Source organism: Bacillus rossius, chromosome 10, assembly GCF_032445375.1.
Source record: "Bacillus rossius redtenbacheri isolate Brsri chromosome 10, Brsri_v3, whole genome shotgun sequence".
Classification (NCBI taxonomy): Eukaryota; Metazoa; Arthropoda; class Insecta; order Phasmatodea; family Bacillidae; genus Bacillus; species Bacillus rossius.
The window spans coordinates 59,222,401-59,245,534 of NC_086337.1; the positions used below are offsets into that span (position 1 = coordinate 59,222,401).

Here is a 23,134-nt window from a genome sequence, read left to right on the forward strand (position 1 = left end):
GAAGCACTTAAAAATAAGATACATTATCTTTAATAGTGCGTAGAGTCCGATCTTCTTTCAATGCTTTTTTTACTACACTACCTTTTGCATTTTACTGTGCATCTTTCACTGTCTGTATTCATCACACTGGATAAAATAAATCTTCTAAGTAATTACCTGATGTATTTTTTTCTTTGTTTTACCATGATGAATGTGAAGTCTTTTTGTCGAAGCGAAGTGCCAGGAGCCAGACGCGACCTTGAGCTGATGACAAGTGAGACGTGAAGAGCCGAGACGCGGCACGGAGGCTGTGTCTGGACCCGCAGACCGCCCCACAACTCGAGACTTCATCTCGTCCCGCTGTTCCCGCCTCTCGAAGAAGGAGTTAATGGAAACGAGGAGTCGGGTTACGTTTTAATGACAGAAGATGCCAATTGCGGAATTATTTCTCCTCTAACACCAAGATAGAGGAGTCGCGGTAATAAAACAATTATTACTTTCTTAGTACATGATCATAAAAAAAATACGTTTTTCTTTCTCATGCAAGAATTAGCATAGCAAACAGCAATTTTCCTATTTTACAGATGATTATACTTGCATGTAAATGACAAAAAACCTTAGTAGAATTTTTACTTCTTGTAAGACATACGGAAATAATTTAATTGTAACATTTTTTTAGATATTCGTTCTGTTTTCACTTTAAAATAAAGGTGGTTATTATACATAGGACTAAATATATTTAAAAATATTTTCATAAGCATAAGTATCAATATGATTGTCAGCCTAACGGTCGGTCGGAAACAAGTTGCAAAATGTGCTCTTCCACTTCGCAAATGTCTGTAATTATTATCACTTGCACGATTTTTTAAAACCATTTTATTACACTTAGTGAATATCTGGTGAACCTATTGATGAGAGAACAACAAATACAAGAAAGGTATCGTATTAAAATTTCAGAAATAAATATTACGTGAAAATTGACGAAAACCAACATGGCGCGTGAGAAGAAGTCTTTTAAGTGAACTAAGTATCAAGTACACACCTGTCAAAAAAAAAGGTTGCGTGTACTTATTTATGTACGTGCGTGAGAAGTAATACTTACTTGACGTAATAAAAAAAACTTATTTTTTGTATGCAAATAATGAATAAAAATAAAATGATAACAGGCGTGGAGTGATATTTAAAATGCGGTTAGAAAAGTATGAATTCAATCAAATATTCTTTTAAAAATAAATATGCAGTATTAGATGTTAAATTAAACACGCGAATAAAATAAATTAATTTATTAAAAAACTTGAGATAAATTGTAATTAATAATGAAAAAAAAATACGCTAAAAGTTTTTTTCCTTATTTATTGATTTTAATCATGTATTAAATACCACTTTTAAACTTTATAAAGCAAATAAATTATACACACGGGAGCATAACCTCACTTATATAAATACACTTGAAAAAAGTTAATGAACACAATTCATATTACTAACGATCACAATGAATACATGTTTCTTGATGATTTAGACCAGTCACTGAAGTTTTAAGATTTAAAAGGACATGTATGTATATTTTGCTCGCTGTGATAGTGTCGTCGCATGTCACCACTCCCCGTGGTAAGGGGGTGTGCCACTCCGCCACAGGACAGCAGCGGTGCTCCAGCCGATGACGAGGCTATCAGCTCCACGTGACCAGGCACCGGGCAACAATGCGACGTAACCGCGCAGGAAAAAATGTACCGAGTCGTGCTTTCGCGAGTCATACGTGACCGCGATTCCCCCCGGCTGGTTACCATTGTCGGCCTCAAGGCCGCGTGGTGAAACACGGCGTTCCAGGCATCCGTGTGGAAACGTCTCGACTCGTGGCAGTACAAAAAAAAAAACCAAGATGCCCAGCTGACGACCGAAGTGAAACGCGTACTTTTGCTTTGTAATTTCGTATGGAAATGTTAGATGTCTTTCTTGATTTGCTGGAAATGTGCGCTAAAACCAATAAAATGCATTTTACTTACTGTCAGTATGTACTTTTTTTTATTCCCCTTGGGCAACCTTTCATGTCTTTTTGCTTGATGGTTTGTTGTACATTTTTTCACTCTAATATATCCACGGAATTTGTAGTAAACACGAGCAATTTAAAAATTTCATAAAAATTAAAAAAACAATAATGAAAGTACTGTAAACAAAAATTGTTACAATTTATTACAAATTAATTTTCCGTCTGCTCAAATAATTGTAGTCTTGATTAGATCCTCGTATAGCAATATGAGAGTTGGCAAGGAAAACAACCTGCAAGATGGACGCCAGTTTTTTCCACCCACAGCGCTAGCTCCGAACTCGTCCTCGTCAAAATGGCGTCGCGTTGCCACGCATGTCTTCGCTGTTGCAAGCTGCAGACGAGTGTCGGACCTCCGCAGAAACTACGTGAGGGTCGCGATACCGAGTTCCGTCTGCAGTCGCGACTTCCATTAGCAACATAGTGCCATTTTGACGAATACATCATCCACTTCTACAATTATATTATAATTACTAATAAAAATATTCCTGAATAAAAATAGACCACCAAACGCTGGTGAGTTTGAAAATTGTACCAACATCAGGAACATAAAAAAAGTCTTACTAAAAATAGAAGCAAGCACAAATTAAAAGTAAAATTAAATTGTTCTAGATTTTAGTCTCCGCAGCATGTTAAAAATGGTGGAATATTTTCAAATTGCATTAAACTATAAGTATTAGAAACATGGGTTGATTTCAGGCTTTTTGTAAGACTTGTAAGATTTTCGGGCATCTTAGCGGGACTTCGCGAACAACACGTTGTTCATTTTAGTTACCATTCTTTTTAAAGGTTTTCAAGATCAGAAGACATTTACCAATTTGACTTTAGCACCAATTTGTGCTCTTACTTGTCATTTTTGTTTCTGCCACAATCCGCAAACACTTTCGTGAACTGAACGATGTTAGTGCCGCTCGGTAAGGTTATTGGTAGAGACACGGAAATATCGCGCATTCATATAGTCGCAAGTTAGAATGCAAACCATCACACTCGCTCACTGTGTTCATGATTGGACCGCAGTTATTAGGACACACCCCTCTACGACCGTGAGTCAACGACGCCCATCTAGGACAGAAGTAAGCGAATCGGATAGTGCCAATTAACGAGGACAAACATGCTCTCGCTAAGAAATCAACCAATGGGAAAGCGAACATGGGTTGAGCACACCTATTACCTTAAATTCTACTCTGAAGCCAGACGAATCTGCGAAATTTTCGGGTCTCTGGTTATTGGTAGGGATAGGAAAAATTCGCGGGTTCAATTCGCGACAGGCTAAAATACAAATAGTTACACCTCAGTGCTGCCTCTGCTATTGGCTCACAACTCACCTGGATGACTCTGGGCCAATTAGAAACGCCCGACCAAAGCTTTATCGAATCACAGGCTGCTACGCTGGGACGTCTCACAAGACGGCAGCCAATGGGTGGGTGACATTTGACCGAGTGTACGTAGAACTATGGAGTTCATCCTGCAGGTCATTGAACCCGCGAATTTTTCCTATCCCTAGTTATTGGTGTTCGGCAGGTGTTTTAGAAACACAGAAGACCAACAAGTAAAACAGTACAAGAAGTTTTACTAGCCGGAGGATGGGCTTTTTTTAAAGAAAAAACTATTTTCTACATCCCATCCGGGCCCCTTAGGCTAACGGGCCTGTGGAAAAACATCCCCACCCCCCCAAATACTCTCGGAGGCCCTGAAGAAACTCATCCAATCAAACATATCGAATGCTTGAAATGGTCACAAAACTTTATCAGTTAAATTTTTTGTTATTCAGATAAGAATGTGCGTGATAGCTGCATGTTGATTTTTGATGCAATATCTCTTTTTCAAGCGATCTGCACGTTATATCACACGGTTGAAGAATAAATTTTACAATGAAATGAAAGTAGTTAGTTTAAACGCGAGCACATGTTTTCTTAAAAAAAAACCTTCATCTCAATCAGTTTTAGTGTTTCTCATAAAACGTTACACGTATACAATATTTTATTTTGAAGATTATTTATTGAGCACCAGTTGTTCTGAAACAATTCTTTTCGAAATTTATGCCATTTCAGCATTTAATATTAACAGCATTGGCGTGTTTGGATGAGTGTGAAACAGGTGAATGGCGACTGTTTTATATGTGAAATAAACTAAATTACAAATTCACGAACTGACACATTACAAAGAAGAAAACATTAAAAAAACAGCAAGGATTATCCTCTACCGTCAGATTTGGAAAACGGAGGTGTGTTAATGACCTGTCACTCCGTTGGTGAAACTCCAAGGTTTCTGAGTTATAATCCTCAGTAAGAGGTGGACATTTGTGGAGTTTCAAAATGTGCCATAAGTTTAGTATAGTTTTATAGCCGTCGTTAGATAAGCCTCCCAGCATAAAAGTAGGGACTTTTATATTCTTATAAGGACAAACCATCTGATCTGTAGAATGGACTGCGGAGAGGTAAAAACCTAGCCACACAAACTCAATTTGACGACTTTGTAAACACCGAGCGAACTGGCGTGTTTACCACCTGTTTGTTGAGACGGTTGATTTCATGGCCACCGTAAACTAACTGTTTCATGTCCTAGCAAGACACACTGGGCTGAAAGATGTCAATCGGTGTCCCCAAAATCGTTCGTTCTATTTGGAATCCACTGCACGTGCATATCACTTGCACTTATCTGCAACACGCAAGAAATAGAACTGTTGAAGAAAAATCACTGCTCATGAAACTGCGAATGTACCAACGCGTTGACGGTCTGGCGCAGTCCCATTTTTGTTAGTAGAATATCAAACATTTCCCGCTTTTACTCGTAATATCGAGCCTTTTTGTTTTCCACCTTGATCGGCACATATCTATCATCCAAGCCACAATGCCCGCTGGAATATTACTTCAAGCTGCAGTACGACAGGAGGAAAATTAAAGTGGGTCTTAATTGAATAAGCAAGGCTTCGAAGAATGTGGCGAATTCGAACGAGAATCAACTAAAGCTGCAAAACATAATAAAGTTGTAAGGTATTCAATGTCAACTTAAAACATCGAAGATGATTTCTTTCAACATGATGCGGCATGAACTTCCAAGCCAAAGCTTATCCACTCACACACAGGAAAACACACACATCACCTGGCTTGTACCGTCCATTCCTAAGAAAAGTGAAAGGCCAGGGGCGAAAATCTGATGTATTTTGTGAGTAGGAGGAGGTGGGAAAGGTTGGAATAACATTTATAATTCCCGTTTAACAGTTGTGATTTCGCAAGTTCAAGTGGGCCCCCACAGCGAGGGGCATTTTGATCCCGGGTTGGGGGGGGGGGTGGTGTTACTCTCCCCTACCACTGGGATTTACGCCCCTGCGTAAGGCCATGCATTACTCGATATACCAGCTGCGATTTAAAACTTTGCAGTATTGTCTGTGTTTCGTGGTTGGCTGGGTTTATTTCAGACACATGTCTACTGCCAGCCACCAATCACAGCCACCCAGTGCGGAGATAAACGCGTCCTGAGTGGCTCGGTCAGAGGTCGCAGCTGTAAGGCAGAATATGGCCACTAAAAAACTACGCGGTTGAGAAGTGTCAACATCAAAATTTGTTTTTATCTCTAAGGAAAACATATAAATTACTTAAAAATAATAATATTAATAAAAAAGTATTTTTACTAACATTATTAGTTCAGAATTGATGGAATTGTGTTTCAGCGGAGTTGCATATTGAGTACAACGGCAAAATATTATATTTTGAAATAATTATTGCCAATGTTAAATTCTTTTGGTAGTTATGAAATAAGCATGGCTCCTAAAACTAAATATTCGTACGTTTATTAAACACGAAACACGTGTTAATGTGTAATAACAGTTTATCGTCCAAGAAAATGCGTTCGAAGAGAATGTTGCATCTTATCAGTAAAAACTTCGACTTAAGAATTCTCAGTGAAATGAGTACACATTTAAATTTTAACACTTTGTTGGCTAAATTGTTTACAGTATTATTTTTTGTACAATACATACAATATATTTATGTATTGAGCTGTTAGGAAGTTGCCTCTAAAACCCGCGCAGTTACCGAATTTCCAAAGAAAATAAGAGCGTCAGTTATAGCGTTGAGTCGCCACACTTTATCGCCCTTGCTGCGTGGTTTCGGCGAAATAAGGCTAATGAGTAATGACTTCTCCGGACAGTCACAGGGAATACAAGTGCGGTCAAATGACGGTTCAGAAATAGAAACACCTGCGGCAATGGGCCACGTACCTGTGGACAGTCTGGGGGCAGTGGCCGGGGACACCTGCATGGCTTCCTGCTGGCCACGTGACTGGTCCTGTTGCTCTAACACGACCCGTTCCCCGCGGAGTCTGGCGCGCGACTGCCTGGTCTGACAGCAGGCGCGCCGCCGGTACAGCGTCTCCCGCCCCTCCATCCCCACTCCTCCTCGCCACCCCCACCACCCCTCCACGGCGCTTGTTGCCAGTCGCGACCTGCTCAACTCCTCGGGGATTGGATTATTGCGGAATTAAATGCGACGTGTGATGACTTGACGAGGAGGGGGAGGGGGTAGGTCTGCCAGTTCAGCCGAGAGCCGGCCTAGCTGTGTCCCGTTACAGGTCATTCATTATTTTACATTTACGTTTAACACCAACCGTGTTCAACGTAAATGAAAAATGACAACTTTTTAAGTGGCTAAACTGTCAAAAATTATATATATATATATATATATATATAGTATTATATCGCATACATTTTGCATAATTAGCTGCCAAAGTGGATTTTTAAATGTGTTTTTTTTTTGCTCAGAAAATAAAATAGAATATAAAACTGGGACTTTTTAGGTTTAAAGTCAATTTTACTAGCAGCTATGTAATAAACTTATTTTTTTTTCAAATTTATATATATTTTTAATTTTACCGGGCCTTTATAAATCAGATTTTTTTATGACTTTAAAAGGCTAAATAAGTTAAATAAAATTTTATGAAAGAATTTTATACCATACCAGGCAGCAGCCATCAGCATTTTCTGTTAACGCAAAAAAAATATTCGGTTATTATTCCATTTTGTTCTCCTTATCCGTACTGCATAAAAATGTCAAAAATTCATCTTTGACAGCTAATTGTGCAAAACGTATGCGCTGTTTATAATTTTAATTTTGTCGAATTTGAGTCGCTCAAAACATCTACAAGTTCAACTTTGTGGAACGAAGAAATAAAACAGTGACCTTGAACGGAAGCCAGTGGCTCAGACTGGTCGCATTATGCACGGCTGCAGCTGTGTCTCACAAAGAGATGTCAGATTTTACTGCCTTTTAAACATTAAAAAAATGTATTAATGCATGCAGGTTTTTTCTATGTTGTCTTCGTACGATTAGTAGGTGTAATGTCAAAACTACCTGGGTCAATACGGTTGCTTTACTATTTAGACGTCTGCAATTTGTATGAAAATAAACTACATCTACAATTCTACCAACCACACGAGTAAGTAGGAGCTACATTGGTTTTAGGAGCATCTTGTTACGAAAAACTTTCGTACATACATACCTAAATAGTCCAACAATGCTATGCGTAGAGTAGCAGTGGAATACGTTTTATTTAAAATATACTCAAGATTTACAGATTGTGTCTGGTTATAGATATTGATAAATAAAAAGAACGAAATAAACTTAAAGTTTAAGAAGAAAAACGCAATTTTCGTTGAATGAACTAAAAATTAAAAAAGAAAATTTAAATTTCAGTTTTTGTCTAAAAGCCAAAGAATGCACCACAACTCTGTATAACTAAAAATAAAAGTGTTTTTTTTTTATATCATTTGCCTTAAATTTTCTATCACTAATTTTAGGATACAGTCAATACGAAAATTTTAGGATATGGTCATTACGAAAATGAAAAAAAAAGGAGCACCCCACGCTTTTAGTTGTACAGAGTTATGATGCATTATTTGGCTTTGGACAAAAAAACTTAAACTTAAATATTATTGTTTTAATTTTTAGTTCATTCAACGATTAAAGTTTTTTTTTGTTTTTTTCTTAACTCTAAGTTTATTTTATTCTTTATATCTAAAAAATTCTAATATTGAATATGAGTAATCTAAACAAATTTATAAAAAACTAAATATGAGTGGTTAAATTGTTACAGTACTATAAATCTACAGTCCTACAGTGCTACACTTCTACAGTGCTACAGTACTATGTACAGTACTACAGTGCTACAGTGCTACAGTAATGCAGTCCTACAGTGTTTGTGTTGGACGAGAGGTGCTTCGTCACTAAGCCAAAGATGATGAATTTTCCTCAACTTTAATCTAGATTACATGGCTCTTAAATTATTCGAGGAATTTAATTTAAAAGGTAATAGGATTCTCGGCCGCGAGAGACCAGCAAGAATGTTTCTCCTCCCAGCTGCGTGCGGATATTGCCCAGAGATGCACTTGCTCTGCCAGCTTCATTACTCAAACAGACAACCGCTCGAGATCTGCACCTGAGAAGGCTTTTTTCATTTTCTCTGACTGAGTCACGACCCGTGTCAGGGACTGGATGTGGGAGATATGGCCGAGAGATGCACTCTGATTAGACAACCAGTGATCTTTAAGTTTATCAGCGCAGTACTGTTTTGGTCAGACAACTAGTAGAAGAACTTCACGACTTCATATACACACTTTTTTGTATTTACTCACACCAAATTATTGTTATAGTAGGCTACTTAGTAGAATATTATATGACGAGATGTTTTCTTTATCTAGTAGTCAATGCCTACATAAGCAAAAACCGTATTTTTCAACTTGAAATCTGAGATTTTTTTCGTTGGATGTGTGCTTATTCTGTGGCCAGTATAAACTTTAGCCGATTTAGAGGATACGCATCACAGTAGGCCTATTGCTGGTGCTAGACTTGCACGTAGGAATAATGAATGAATGCGGCGAACTTCTTTGCAGAGGTGTTAAAGAAATTGTTGCAACGTTGCGAAAAGTTCTTGGAAGTCAATTACGATTATGTGAAAATTTAAAGTTGATATGTAGTAGATTAAAAACTGCCAATAACAATTTTTTTTCTCGCAATTTTCATTTTTTTAATGACTAAATGGAACTTACTTTACGAATGGTTCTAGTACATTAGTTTATGTACAGTTGTATTTCACGGGAAATTTCGACTAATTTTTAGACATATAAATACTGTATTCATGCTCAAAATAGTTATTTCTTTATTCTCTACAACCGGTGGGATATTTCAATTTCGCACTAGAATAGATTAAGAACAAAAGTTTGCTTTATTTATAAATAAACTTCTGTACTTCGTCTTAAAGTAACAACTTCCTCTTGAAAACAATAATCTGTCAAAATGAATGAGACCAAAAAAGATGCATATTCATTTCGTAATAAGTTAAGATTAAAAAAAAAAGTCTTTCTCCCTATCGCTTCTACAATTGGTCAACTATTTGTCTGGAGAAATATCAACCAATAAGAAACCATTAGTTAAAAAAGTATCATACAAAAACAATATAATCGAATCTTTCAAATGAGACATTAGCTCGAGTCTACAGAGAACTTTGCAGTTTATCCTGGATATCACTGAACACGATACATTTTCTATTCCTTACAAATTAATGGAGATTGGAAAAATTCCCTGCTTTAAAAACCCCTGGGATATAGTATTCAGTCCTCTTTATACTTGGGTAAAGACCACTGGAATATGTTATGCAGTCCTCTGTATACTTGGGTAAAGACTCCTATGATATTCTAAGCAGTCCAATATCCCCTCGTAAAACAACTCTGCAAGTGCATTAAAGTACCTATTATGTATCATTAGTTAGTTGTTAGGCTGCTAAGGCGCCCATTGAAAAATGATGAATATAACACACACTTTAATTTAATATACACAAAATGTTTATTAAAGATTAATTTTCTTTGCATTGTGCAAATAAAAATAATTTCTGATATATATATGATAAAAATATTGGCAAAAATTACGTATATAAAGTGTATCTGTACTATTTACCGATAATTCTAGCAGCAAGAAATTAAGTGACCCCAAAAAAGAATATACTATAAAAATTCAAAACGGTGTAACTACAAAAAAGCAAACCTGACAAAAGACTTTCGTCCTTACAAATATATATTATATAGATCAAAGACAAAAATTCCAACGGATTCTAGTAAAACAATAAACTTCAAAGATATAAGCATATTTAAAAACAAAGATTTCGGAAGGGCATAAGTAAAAAATTCAAAATATCACCAAAAGATTCTAAGTGACGCAAACTTAAATTTTCATTAAGGAATAAATTTTTACCGTTTTTACTTTAGAGGTACACTTTCTGAGATATAATTTTTTTTAGTAATTATAAGCATAGTTATTCGTAAGGCGTCTAAGGCGCCTATTGAAAAATGATTAATATAACAATCACTTAAATTTAATAAATAAGGCGGAGCTGTATTTCAAATGTTACTATATTGTTACACGTCCATGTTCTATTTCATACACATCTCTATGGAGTAGGCAAATACTCGTGGTCCCCGATACGCTTGTCTCCGAGGTATACACATCTCTCTGGCGTCACAGAGTCAGCGAGCCAGAGAGGAGCGCGGCTGCACGCAGGATGCTACTGGAAACACGACTCTGAGACGAGAGGGCACCGGGGTCAAGTACATGCGTGGAACAGCCCAGGCATTGACGTCATGGTTCTCTCCTCTGACAGGTAGCCATGGGAACAACTTGCGTACCGCCGTCTTCCACGAATCTCCCGTGTGTCCATGGAAACTGGTGCCGCGGTCTCGTTGCGACCATGCGTCGATAGTATCATCCCCCGAGTTGACGCACGCAACAGAAATACACGTCGCTTTCATTTTCTTGCTCCTATTCCCTGCGCATGGATACGAATCTAAATGTAGTCCACTCGGTATTCTCGTTTGGAGTTTCCCCACGGTTACCTAGAGCCTCCTCACGCAAAGGCTATGATTAGAGACCCGATATTGTGACGTATTCAGATGAACCACGCTTATTCAAGCATTCTCCGAGGAAGTCCAAACCAGTAACAAAACAGCAGAAATTGAACAATATAATCACATGCACAGTTTTTATTTATGACTAGAATGTCTTTGCCTTGAGGAAGCAGGAACTGTAGAAATTACTAATGCTCAAGAAAACAGGATATTATCAAGAAAGTATGTTAATCTGTGAACTAATGAAAATGGTCACTCGATTGCACAGCTGTTGTCTACAAAATAATAACGTGACTTTAACAGGTCCTTGACTATACATTATTTTTAATGTCGGTTTAATCACATACGCTTTTAAAACAAATCCACGCGTGAAATAAATTCTCGTTTTTGTTTGATCAAATCGAATGCAGGATGTTCTTGACCCGGACGATAGCAGGCAAGATGTGCCGTTACTCGAGGCGCCGGCCGCTAGGCGCTTTGAAACCTGCTCAAGACGTGTCCATTCAAGAATACACTGAGGGAGGCTGAGCATTTCTGTTTCTGTATTTTCTAAAGTGTATTGATTCACATGAATTTACCGCCACTTACATCCTTTGGAACAAAATATGTAATATAAAGGCTAGACATATTCCTAACACTTACAGAGTAACTTTAGTAATCAGATAATTAGGAATACAGTAATGAATAGAGCCATTTTGTTGTTGAAAAGCCCCAACGAACATCAGACTACAATAATACATGTCTGTGCCAGCGATTTATTCTTGGTAATTGTCGTATTCTGTTAAGAGAAGCCATTGCCTAACTTGGCTGAGCAATTCAGAATGACTGGTTCGTTTGTTTACAGTTGACATGCATCTGAAAGTAACTCGACCAATCACGAAACACAGACTATGCCTTAGTGTTTTAACACACAGATAGTCTCGAAATCTTTTCGCGAAAACTTCTTGCCCTTAGTAATGAAACATGCAGAGGTAAATACAGTGACGTATTATAACACTGTATTGTTCACAGTAGAGCAACACAATGATGTGTTGCAGAAAATGTTCATAAACATCTCCGTCTACTTCCACACAAACTGCACGTTTACTTACCACAATGTTGCTCCACAGCTGTAGCTCCCTAGCTGATTACTGCAGCTTAATGCATCGGTAAACAACACTCTTCATCATCCCCACACGAAAAATAAGCGGTTCGTTGCGAGACAGTTACAATTTACCGAACTACTTTATACGTATTGGGATTAGGACTCCCGCATAGGGGCCCGTCTAGTCAGATGCATTTGTGTTAGTAAGGAGGGATGATAAGTGCGACGCTCGCTGGTGCTTCTAGCGCGGTGTCGCCTCTAAGCGCAAGAGTGTGGACCGGCAGGCAGTCTTCTCGTCGTGCATATTGCAACTATGACATTTGCGTGGTAACCATAATTTTATAGGGCGGATAGATCAAGATAAGGTTGTAATGCAAGTTACTTGAGTGTTTTTAATTTCCACTGTTCTAGAAATACAGTATTAAAAACCAAATCAAGAAACAGGACTACCCATCTGTCCTCAGCGCAGTATTTAATTATTTTCGTAAAACAGACACCACTTGGATATCTCAAGCAGTTTTTAAGTCGCGTTGTTTTTTTTCTGAAGTTTTGCACACAGTTTGTTTGCCCGGGTAGGTGGGGCTTGAAGGAACATAGTACTTTTATCCAAATGATATAAGTACTCAGCCCTTGAGTAGCGGTAACGTCTCGTTAATCAACTTGTATGTATATGAGTGTATGAATGTATTTTTACACTTCGTACGCTTGTGTATTGAGTGTTGAGGCGACGGGACCTTCACGACACTCTGGGCCCCGAACCACTAGTCAGCTCGAATCTTGCCACGCATGTCTGATCTCAGTCACCGAGGGAAAATGTAATTTTAAATAAAGTTAAATAACCGACTGCTTTGCAATTCTTTTTCGTCCTGATCTCCGCGGACGCTCACCGCCGCTGTGGAGTTGAGGAGGGCCGATATTGATCTGCTTCACTCGCCACAAAGGCTCGGAATAACTTGTGGGCCGCGGGGTCGTCCTTCCAGCGAGACTCGGCCTGACATGTGACACGGGGCGAGCCGAGCTGTGTGATCGGCGAGTGCACCGCTGCTGTCCGCCGACAGACAACTGGCCTGCGCGCCTTGCGGACAAGCGCTCTACACATGGCAATGTCAAATATACCGCGAGTCATTTGAGGTTGAGAATCTGTTGAAATTTCACCATGCACATACATTCTCTGAGCTGATACAACAGTTCCTTTAGTGACATCCCACTAGTTTGCAGAAGTTTGTTGAAATTTCTCCACCACATATATTCTTTGAGCTGATACAACAGTTCCTTCAGTGACATTCCACTGGTTTGCAGAGGTTTGTTGAAATTTCTTCACCACATACATTATTTGAGCTGATACAACAGTTCCTTCAGTGACATTCCACTGGTTTGCAAAAGTTTGAGAAGTTTAACATTTTAGAGGGCAAGTGTGGTCACAGCTAAACGATAAACACCAGGGGTGCTTTGAGAATTCGGCTGTGCTTGGTTCATGACACAGACCAGCACTTGTCTGGAGATATCTCAAGGGGCCAATGAGACAGAGGTTTCAACTAAGGTCCCCCTGGTTGTGTCGCCATTGTCTACAGCTTGTCGCCTAACATGGGCGTGAAGTTCACTGGTTTGTAACGACGAGCCATGTGTCGGTGCTCTGGTGATTCTGCTGTGATCTTTGAAGGGTTCGGGGAACAACGTGCACCATAAAACCCAAAGTTAAAAAAAAGGCTTTGACTTAGTTTCAGTTCCTTATTCAATCTCTCTTCTCGGCAGAATTTAAAATTCACCCCAGACACATCTCGGTTTAATCAGATATCCACGTCAGGAGAGTTAGGGCCTTTGACCAGGGGGAGGGGGTGGGAGGGGTAGTGTGGTGAGGCAGGGGAGGAACTGAGTTGTTTAACAACATTTTATCTCCTTTTGACCTTTTAAAAATGCTTTGCACCAATCAGATAATTACGTAAAATGCTAATGAAATATTGCATGCACAAAATAAAAAATAAAGTGACACAACTTTCATTAAATAAAAACAATTTCGGTAAGTAAATTTCATCTTAATTATGTGTCAAAGTAAATTTTAACATTTTGAAAGTAAACCATAAGGAAAGCCAATTTGAGTATGATATATATATATATATATATATATATATATATATAACGTGGACTATGTAATGAATTAACCTTTAAATTTAAATTTTAGTTACGTAATTTATCTTGTTCTTCTCACGAGTGGGTCTCCAGAATGTTAAGAACATGACCTTGAGAGCTAATCATCTATATAAATCACAACTTAAATGTTCGCTCGTTCTAAATATTAAATATCCGAATGTTCTTCGCCTATTGCTTTGAAATTTTGTCACAACGTTACATTCGAACGCATGCGTTTGGGTGTGTATGTGTGTATGTATATATATCACACCTATGACAGGTAAAAATATATATAAAAAATTGTTTGTCTGTAAAGTCAGTTTACGGACGATAGTTTAACGTGACAACGTCATAACAAAACATTGATGAAATGATTGCATAGTTTTATGAATAAAATTGAATAATTTTATTGAATTATCACTATTTTGTATGAATACAAAGAAGGAGTGAAATGAAATCTACAATTTAATTAATAAATTTACTTTTATTTGCACTCATTAATTCAATTATGTTTATTTCTTTAACGAAGAGATTATTTTAACTATAACTTTTATACATGTTTGCTATTTAACTTCTTCCAATCTGTGTTATTCTGTTAAGGATAGGACGATGATAGGAAAACCAGGAAACGAATGGGAGTGCTTCAAGTTTAATGTGCCTCGAAAAAGTCAAATCGATGGTTGTTCCAATCGAGTGGAAGAGAGATAGATGCGGCGCAAGCGTACAATGAGCGTAACGGGACAATGGGTCATCCTTTTTCGTGCGTGCAGCCGGCGTTCATCGATTTATTAGACGTTGTCACGTCAAAATATATAATTAAAAATATAGAGATGAGAGATAGAGAGAGGTATACATAGAGAGACAGGGAATCAGAGAAAGGCATTGACCGAGGCACTAGCTGGTAGTGTATAAAGAAGTGAGGCGCTCGGCGGTCATGGCTACGTCATGACCGCCGCTGCTACCAGTGACCCGGTCTCTCGCGGGAACACTCGTCTGGGGACGGTCAGCGTAACTGCGGCTGTACCCGGTACCCGAGATCATCCGCTCCAGCACACAAACGTACCCGAAGTTAGGAAAAAGAAAATATTAATATTTAAAAAAATTGCACAGTTTCACTTGGAATGGAAAATCAGTTAGGGTGAAAAAACAGTATTTGCCCTGCCAGTAACTTACGGATATTAAACATCCCTGCCGTTTTGAAATCAGCTTCGGCTACGCTGTATTCCTAAGGATCTCTAGAGAACCACAGGATCAAGTTGCAGCTAGTGTCAAGTAAATCGCCCGAACTGATAACTTCTTGGTGTCAAAATTCCTTAAAATTCCTCAAAATCTCCCTATTTAGAGGGGAAAATACTCGTTTTTAGGGAATATTTCCATTTTTTTTTTCGATAAAAAAATCTAGAGGAGCCAAATTGTCATAGAGAGGGGCATTTCTGTTCAAAGGTCTCATAAAAAGTCATGTCCTTGATCTAGACCATAAACTTGAAAAAAATCTTTTTAAATTTTGACCAAAAAATTCTGAAAAAAAATTCAAAAATTGGTTTACTTCAAATGTATGGTTACTTAATTTATTTCAGTCCTCACGTCGAGTAACATTTCACTGACCGCAATGTAATCATGATTTCGACGATGTTCTGGAAGTTTTCCCCGCCGGCGGAACAGCGAGGTTGCTCTGGTGATCTGCCCCTCAGGCATGCATCACTTTGACAATCCTTTGTTTATAGTAATTGCACGCAGCAATACTTATCTTCAAGACTACATGAGAGGTCGTTTATTTGTCTTTGTAAAAATTTCAATAAACATTTCGTGTGTTTTTCACAACACTGCTTTTGTGTTCGTTCTAAACAAACCCTTCCTTTTGTTACCCCTCCGGGGGGGGGGGGGGGAATTGGAAAAGAGGGGGGAGGGGGTGGAGGGGCAAAACAGATACTGATACTTTCTTAAATGATATCTAGCAAATATTATAACTTCATTTGTTTAAACTTACATGTGAATGTTTAAAACGAGCATGTTCCACGCAACAAACACTTTTACTGTAATATGCATAGTATAGTAAAATTATAATAATAAATTAATTTATAAACCAGGATTTCGCAATTCAGTATGTCCCGGGGCAACACATTCCTAGATGTGCTGTCTGTCTTTAGTCATTATTAAATAATACAGCTCATTGTGATTCGTTAAAAAAAAAAAAAAATAATGCCACGGTCTTACGCTGCGTGCATTATAATTAATTGCATGTCGATCGTGGCTATAGAGCAAATCCTTCAAAACATGTGTTTGTTACGTCGTCAGGAAGGCATGTTTGCTAGCTTTGTTAGCAGTTCTGGCACCTAAGCGCTATGTAAGTTTTAAGGATGACTGTGTGTGGAAAGTCGCCAAAAAAAAAAAAAAAAAAAAAAATACATGTTTAATTTCACTGAAAAAAAAAAAAAAGAAGTCAATTCTTCTTGTGTATTATAAAGTAACCTAGTGTGTCAATGTGTGAGCCAGACAGAGCATGTGTGAACAGATAACGATGCAGTCCTGGAGACAGACTAAAGCCGGGCTCCGCGGCCACACGCCTCGGACAGCCTCGGGCGGGATTAAGGCCACGCAGCCCCTGGTGTAGTTCGCGAGCGCGCCGCGCGATGGCAGCACCGCCTGGCGCGTGGCGGGTAGGAGGAGCCGGCAGGTTCTGGCGCACTATCTCTTCTTGTTCGCCGGCGCTGGCGCGGCAGAGATAAGGAAACACAGGACCTGGCCCCGCTGCTCTGGACTCCACCCCTTTCCCCTCCCCTTCCCGGGGTGCGGTCCGAGAGGGGGACGTGACAAGCCGTCAAGAGATAAGTCTGGCCGCGCGGGCGAGAGTTCTCCACGGGGGTTCAAGGTCACAGCTCGGTGGCCGGGTGGAACCTGCCGCTAGTCTTCTGTAATTCTGTGGCCATACTTTTTTTTTTTTTGCTTTGCTTAGAAACATATGGCATAATTGTTTTTGTGATTTAAGTTTACAGTTAATTGCATATCATGCGGAAATTTTGGAAGTTTGTCATTTTTTAAAATAATTTTTATCATCGTTATAATTCAAAGAATGTGTGAAAACACTAAATTCAATTTTGCTTGCAAATTATTAATATAAATAAAATAATTGAAGGTCTGTAGTGATATAACAAATATATTTGGTCAATAATAAATCGCTTCAAATTTAAAAATAAATTAAATAAAAACTCAGAATTTAATATTAATATTAACATGTGTAAAAAAATTAAGTGTGTAATTAATAACTAAATATTCTAAATTAATTTTTATAATTTATTAATTTAATTTTTTAAAATAATTATGTAATAATATTGTCACGTGCACCTAGCCGGTGCCACCGCCATTTCTGTCACGATCCACCTTCAGAGGGGGGGGCGAGAATCGTAGCTCTTTACATAGAAACAACTCGCTTGGCATCAACTAGTCTTAACTTCATAAAATACTTTACTGTACCTAGGATCATAGGTTCGTCATCCCGTACAGGATGTCTGGTGAGAGCTGAACTAAGGAGATTTTGCAAAATAACATAATACTTAATTAAAATTATTTTATTCTTAAAGTCAAATACTCAACATCATTTTAAAGAACATTTAAATAGCGGGATTACAATTTAAAACAATAATCTCTTTACTTCCTTAACGATTGAACGACCTTACAAGAGAGAGAATGAGAGAACTTCACTAAACACTTCCCTAGTCCTTCCGAATACCTCAAATCATAATTAATACTTAAAATTAAAACAAAGATAAGTCCATACTCACATTTTCCGAAAAGCCTTTCTTGATCGATTACTTTAAAAAAAATAACGTAGGGGCCTCTCCTGCCCTTGAAATCCCGAACGAACATTACATTTTAACAACTATAACTAAACGACTAGTGACAAAGGCCATTGCCTCCGCCCGAAAGCTTGAAGATGACTACATTATGACCTAACTTAAATTAAACGACTCGTGGCCTCTGGCGTCGGCCATAGCTTCCGCCCGAGAGCCTGAATTCCTACATCACGAACGAACTAACAACTCGTGACCACAGGTGAGACGCATAGCCTCCGCCTGAGTGAGCCTGAATTCCTACATCACGAACGAACTAACAACTCGTGACCACAGGTGAGACGCATAGCCTCCGCCTGAGTGAGCCCCGAGTCATCACTCACTTGCGCTTAAATTCGCGCGCCCTGCCGCGCCTACCATAACAAAAGCTCGTTATTGAAGTCAAATTTACTAAACAACTAACTAGAACATCTGGGAAGACTACCCCCCCTCTACCCCAATGTGCAGGCCACACCGCGCGGCTTGTTACGACAGCGCGCCCCAGTAACTGCGGCCCGTGGCTGCGCCAGCGCGCGGCCAAACAAACAAACAAAATTCTGCAAGCCCGCAGCGCGCCGCGCCGGCCCCGTGCCCCAATTACATGGTCACGCCACTTGCGCTGACGAGTGAACAGAGCAGCCAGCCCAGAGTCCCGTCAGTAAAGTCCCTAAATTTGATTTCAACAACCCTGCAAAATTTCAACCCGCGACATAACCCTCCCCTCACAGAGCTCGAGCCCCATCGAGCTACCTCAAAATTACAAATTGTCTTTTTCCATTAAACCATAACTATAAATTCCTCATTTCACAAAAATAATAATTTTCTTAGTTCCTTGCTGTCTGAACATACATCTAGATTCTGCATAAGATTTATTTTAAAACAACAAGTATTCATAAAATTAAAGGTAAAACTTTTATCTGGTTTGTTCTCACAGGAACCTTCAGAGGCTCGAGTTCTCAATTCAAAAAAAATTGTTCTGTTAGTGAAGCTCTCTTTACAAATTAAATTACTGTTCTTAGTTTCTCAGTATTCGTTAAACAATGTGCAAATTCTTGATAATTATTATTATTTTTTTTTTTCGGTTTCCGTTTATTACCATACTTCTTTCGTTCTTCAAAAAAAATTAAGTGTCCTTACAGTGTTTCAATTAATTAAACTCTTATCTCGTGAAGGTTGGTGCAACTCCTCGAAGTCAGTGTTGTCGAGAAGAGTAGCTCCCTGGGCTGGCCATCAGCAAACACCACTCAACTCCAACAGCTACTGGACTGGCTTCCAGGGCAGCTCACAACTTCTCCCCACATCTGCTTCGGAGTTGTGCCATCCTCATCACGAACAGATTACAATTCTGAAACATCATCAACAGGCATTACCATCACGCCTGACAAATACAAAACTAACTACTAAACTGCAATCGATGGGCAAGGATGCAAACACACAAAAAAATAAAATTAATTAATTCAACTGCTAACATAAAGTATCCCACCCTTAGCATAATCTAATCAGGCAAATAATTTGATAGGAAAAACTTAAGGAAGGGAAACATGACCTCCAATGATTTTCCCTAACTCTTGAGTCTTGATCTTCTCTATACAGCAAATAGTCCCCACGAAGTAACTGGGTTGAAGGTCAGTTCACATGACCCACCCATAACCTCTTCTACTCTTCTTTTCTTCTGGGGGCAACCACAATGCCCACCAATCTCTCTCCATGGTGCCGAACCAGCTATCCCATGAGAGTAAACAACGTAGTCAATAGGAGCGCAGAGGGGAAACACCAATCTCTGGCTTGTCGAGTCATAAAACTGCTTTATCTTCTTCTTCTTCTTCTTCTGAGTAAAACATCTGATTAATCTTGCTACTATTCTTCCCAACAATAAAAAAAAAGTTCATCAGGTATCTTCATAAAAAAACATTCTAACTAATAATAAGTCTTCTTTTTCTTCTTTTTTTTTCTGTTAGATGTAATAGAAGGCCATGTTAGGGAGGTTATAGGGAAAAAGAGTGGCCAATTCCCACCCCATCACCCACCTAGATCATGACTAATTAACTTTTAAACTTTCTATTTCAAACAAATTAAAAAAAAAACATTTTTATTCAAATTTTTAAATTATAGCTACTTTTCCTTCATAACCTCAAAAGCAAATCAATAATTCTAAATGAAATTGTGATTTACTGCATCCTTGTTCCATCCGATCTGTTTGTTTATAACCTTTCTTGTAAAGTATAAAATTTTCAAACATTACTAATTCAAAAAAAAATTAAATTCTGGTGTCCTTTGAGTTACAATTAACTTTACTATTTCTTAGCTTGAAATAATTTAAGTTTTCAGAACTATTTCATTGTCTAATTCACAACACTTAAAAATCAACTCAAAACAACAAATCATCAAAATCAATAAGATCATCTGACCTACCTATCAGTACTGTGAACTTGAACTGTTCGTACACATTTATAATAAGCTATTGTATTGAAATTCCAACCTAAATAAGGTTTTAAAAAAAACTACTAATCCCTCTGTAAATTAAGAAAATTAACTTTAAAAATTAAACTTAAGGTATTAGTTCTTTTTGACAGCTACCACAACTCACTAGTTCCATTACATTACTATAACCTAAAAAGTTCTGTAAATAATGTTTATAACAAAAAAACTCCAGTTACTGTCTTCCATAAAAAAATAAAACTTTACATAACCTTATTAATCTCCACTTGTAAGTCCATGGCTGCCAGCTTTCTCTTCTCTTGAATCTTCAGTCTTGGCTCTTGTTTCAGTGATCTTGTATCTTGTCTCTCGAACTCTTGTCATCTTGTAAACTGGACTGCTGCTCAGCTCATCTTAAGGAATCGGTAACAGTTTCAAAAATACATGTTAATTTAAATTACATAATTCCTGTTCTTTGGTCCTAAAAAAAAAATTGTATTATTAGTACACATTACCCTGAAACAACATTATTATTCATTGTTTATTACTTAAAAAAAATGCTTTACCATAAAATCCTTTTTTTTGTTCTTTTCATTAGGCCTATTTATTTTCCTTCTTCTTAATTAAATTCTGCTTCAAATGTTAATCTTAACTTAAGACCTACCATATATTTATTATTCATTACCTACATTATTTATGTTACCCTAAAATTCCCATAAGTTTCTAATACTTCCTATCAAAGACATTCTCTCTAAAAAAAAATTTACTTGTGACTCTTAACTTAACAAACTTAAAAAAAACTTTTACACTAGACTTAACTTATTATTCATTCTTAGTTACTAAATTTCTATATGTAAACTTTAGTACTTACAAACAAAAACTGCCTATTTCTCTCTACCTCTTAATCTCTTTCAATTATTACAATAATAATGTTACCTTGCATCTTTAAACTTTCTTCTTTTCAATTAAATTAGACATCTCATAACAATAAAAATTCTGCCTATACTCTTCTTATGGGTGTCCAACCCAACAACAAAATTTCAAATTCTCAAGTTTCCTTATATTTAAATTATGCAATGCACATAACCTCTGTGGTGCCTGTACCCTTTTAGGCCTACCACCTTCTCCTCTCACAGCATGACAACTCTTATTCCTCGGGGTCTGTATTCACTGTTACAAATCAAATATCTCAAAAAAATTAAAAACAAATTTATTATTTTAAGAAAACAAAAATTTACATTGAATTTACTATGGAGCCTGGAAATCTTAATGTCTCACAGCAGCTAACATGACTAAATCCCATGGAACCCCAGGTTTACATAACCTGTGCCCAAAAATTTAAGCATACCAGGCTTTCTCTGCACTGGTTTTACAGCATCACACACTATTTAGGGCCCCTGATCTGCCATCAGTCCCAAGGAGTTTTCCCACAACCCCTCTCTACACAAGCGCCTACCGCATTCCTCTCAATTGGCTATCGGTTTTACGGCATTCTTTTGGGATCCGACCATCACGTTAGGGCTAATCGAACACTAAACCTCCATACTTCCAAACTAATGTAAATCAATTAAATTTTCTCTGTAAATTCTAAAAATCAAAAAAAATTATTCCAACATGCCAAAGAAACTTCCAAAAAAAATTCATAATCTTATCTTCAAACCCTTAAAATAAAAATAAATAGATTACTCTGTTTTCTCCTTAATAACTGTAAACTGTCAACAAATATCATGTCGTAAATTTTAACTATGCTTACTGACTCTTAATCATAAAATCTCATTTGTCCTAATTAATAAACAACCGATTTCCTTAAAATCTCACTGTATCTCTCACACTCAAACTTCACTGGCTGAATATCTCAATAAATTCAAAAACAATTATCTAAACTCTTAAAGAAACTCCTCCCCAATTATTCAAATTACTTCACCTTATTTTATTTCATTACTTAAAACACCTTACTCAAAAAAAATTAATTAATTATCTAGCTATCTTCCATTATTATTTATTTACCGAACAAAACTTTCTCCTAAATTAATTTAGTAAAATTCAATTTCACATTAGGCAAGTACACTAACTCTCTACAGCAATGTTTCTCATTTCCCTCCTTCCTAACTGAATCCAATCTTACTTAACCTCCAGGGAATTTACCTCACAAAATAACCAAAAATTTCACTGTAGTGCCTATCTGCTATAGGCCCACTACACAGGGGGCTCTAACCCCACCAACAAACTTCATTGAAATGGTACCCTATCCCATACAGGATAGCCACTTCGGTACTACCATGGGGAACTCCTGCCCCAAACTACTCACAACTCTCAGGATTCTCCTGACCCTTAATTCCGTAGTCAGCCCATCTCCTATGGTCTGCGCTACAATTCCCTTTCTTCCCAGGGACACAACACCTCACCTTAGGGTCCCTCGCCTTAAAGAAAACATTAATTTTCTCTGTTCCCTTGGAGTAAATTCCCTCTACACACAAAAACTATCCTTCCCAGTTTTCTCAATGCTTATCGATTTTATAGTGTACCTCCTTAATAATGTTTACAAATCCCAAAAAAAATATTTTTAAAACCGAGGTAGAATTTAACTAACAAAAACATAAACAACTTACAACGAAACACTTCTAGCCTATACATCATACACTTCTTAAATTAAATTACTTACATACTGAAAGTTCCTCTTCTCCTAAAACACACTTAAATTTAAATTTATTTAACCAATAGTCTATTTTCTTATCGCTAAGTTACCGTACAGCTGATCAAAACAA

The 23,134-nt window shown here is 37.6% G+C and overlaps 1 protein-coding gene across 1 annotated transcript in view; it reads right to left on the bottom strand.

Annotated features, from left to right (window-relative positions):
* The window catches only part of LOC134536281 (uncharacterized), a 67,189-nt gene extending 60,844 nt beyond the window's left edge, over nucleotides 1-6,345 (bottom strand). The window contains exon 1 of the mRNA XM_063376019.1: nucleotides 6,243-6,345. Within this exon, the coding sequence (XP_063232089.1) occupies nucleotides 6,243-6,282 (40 nt within the window). The 5' untranslated portion in view covers nucleotides 6,283-6,345. The remainder of the gene's footprint in view (nucleotides 1-6,242) is intronic.
* Nucleotides 6,346-23,134: the final 16,789 nt, after the last annotated feature.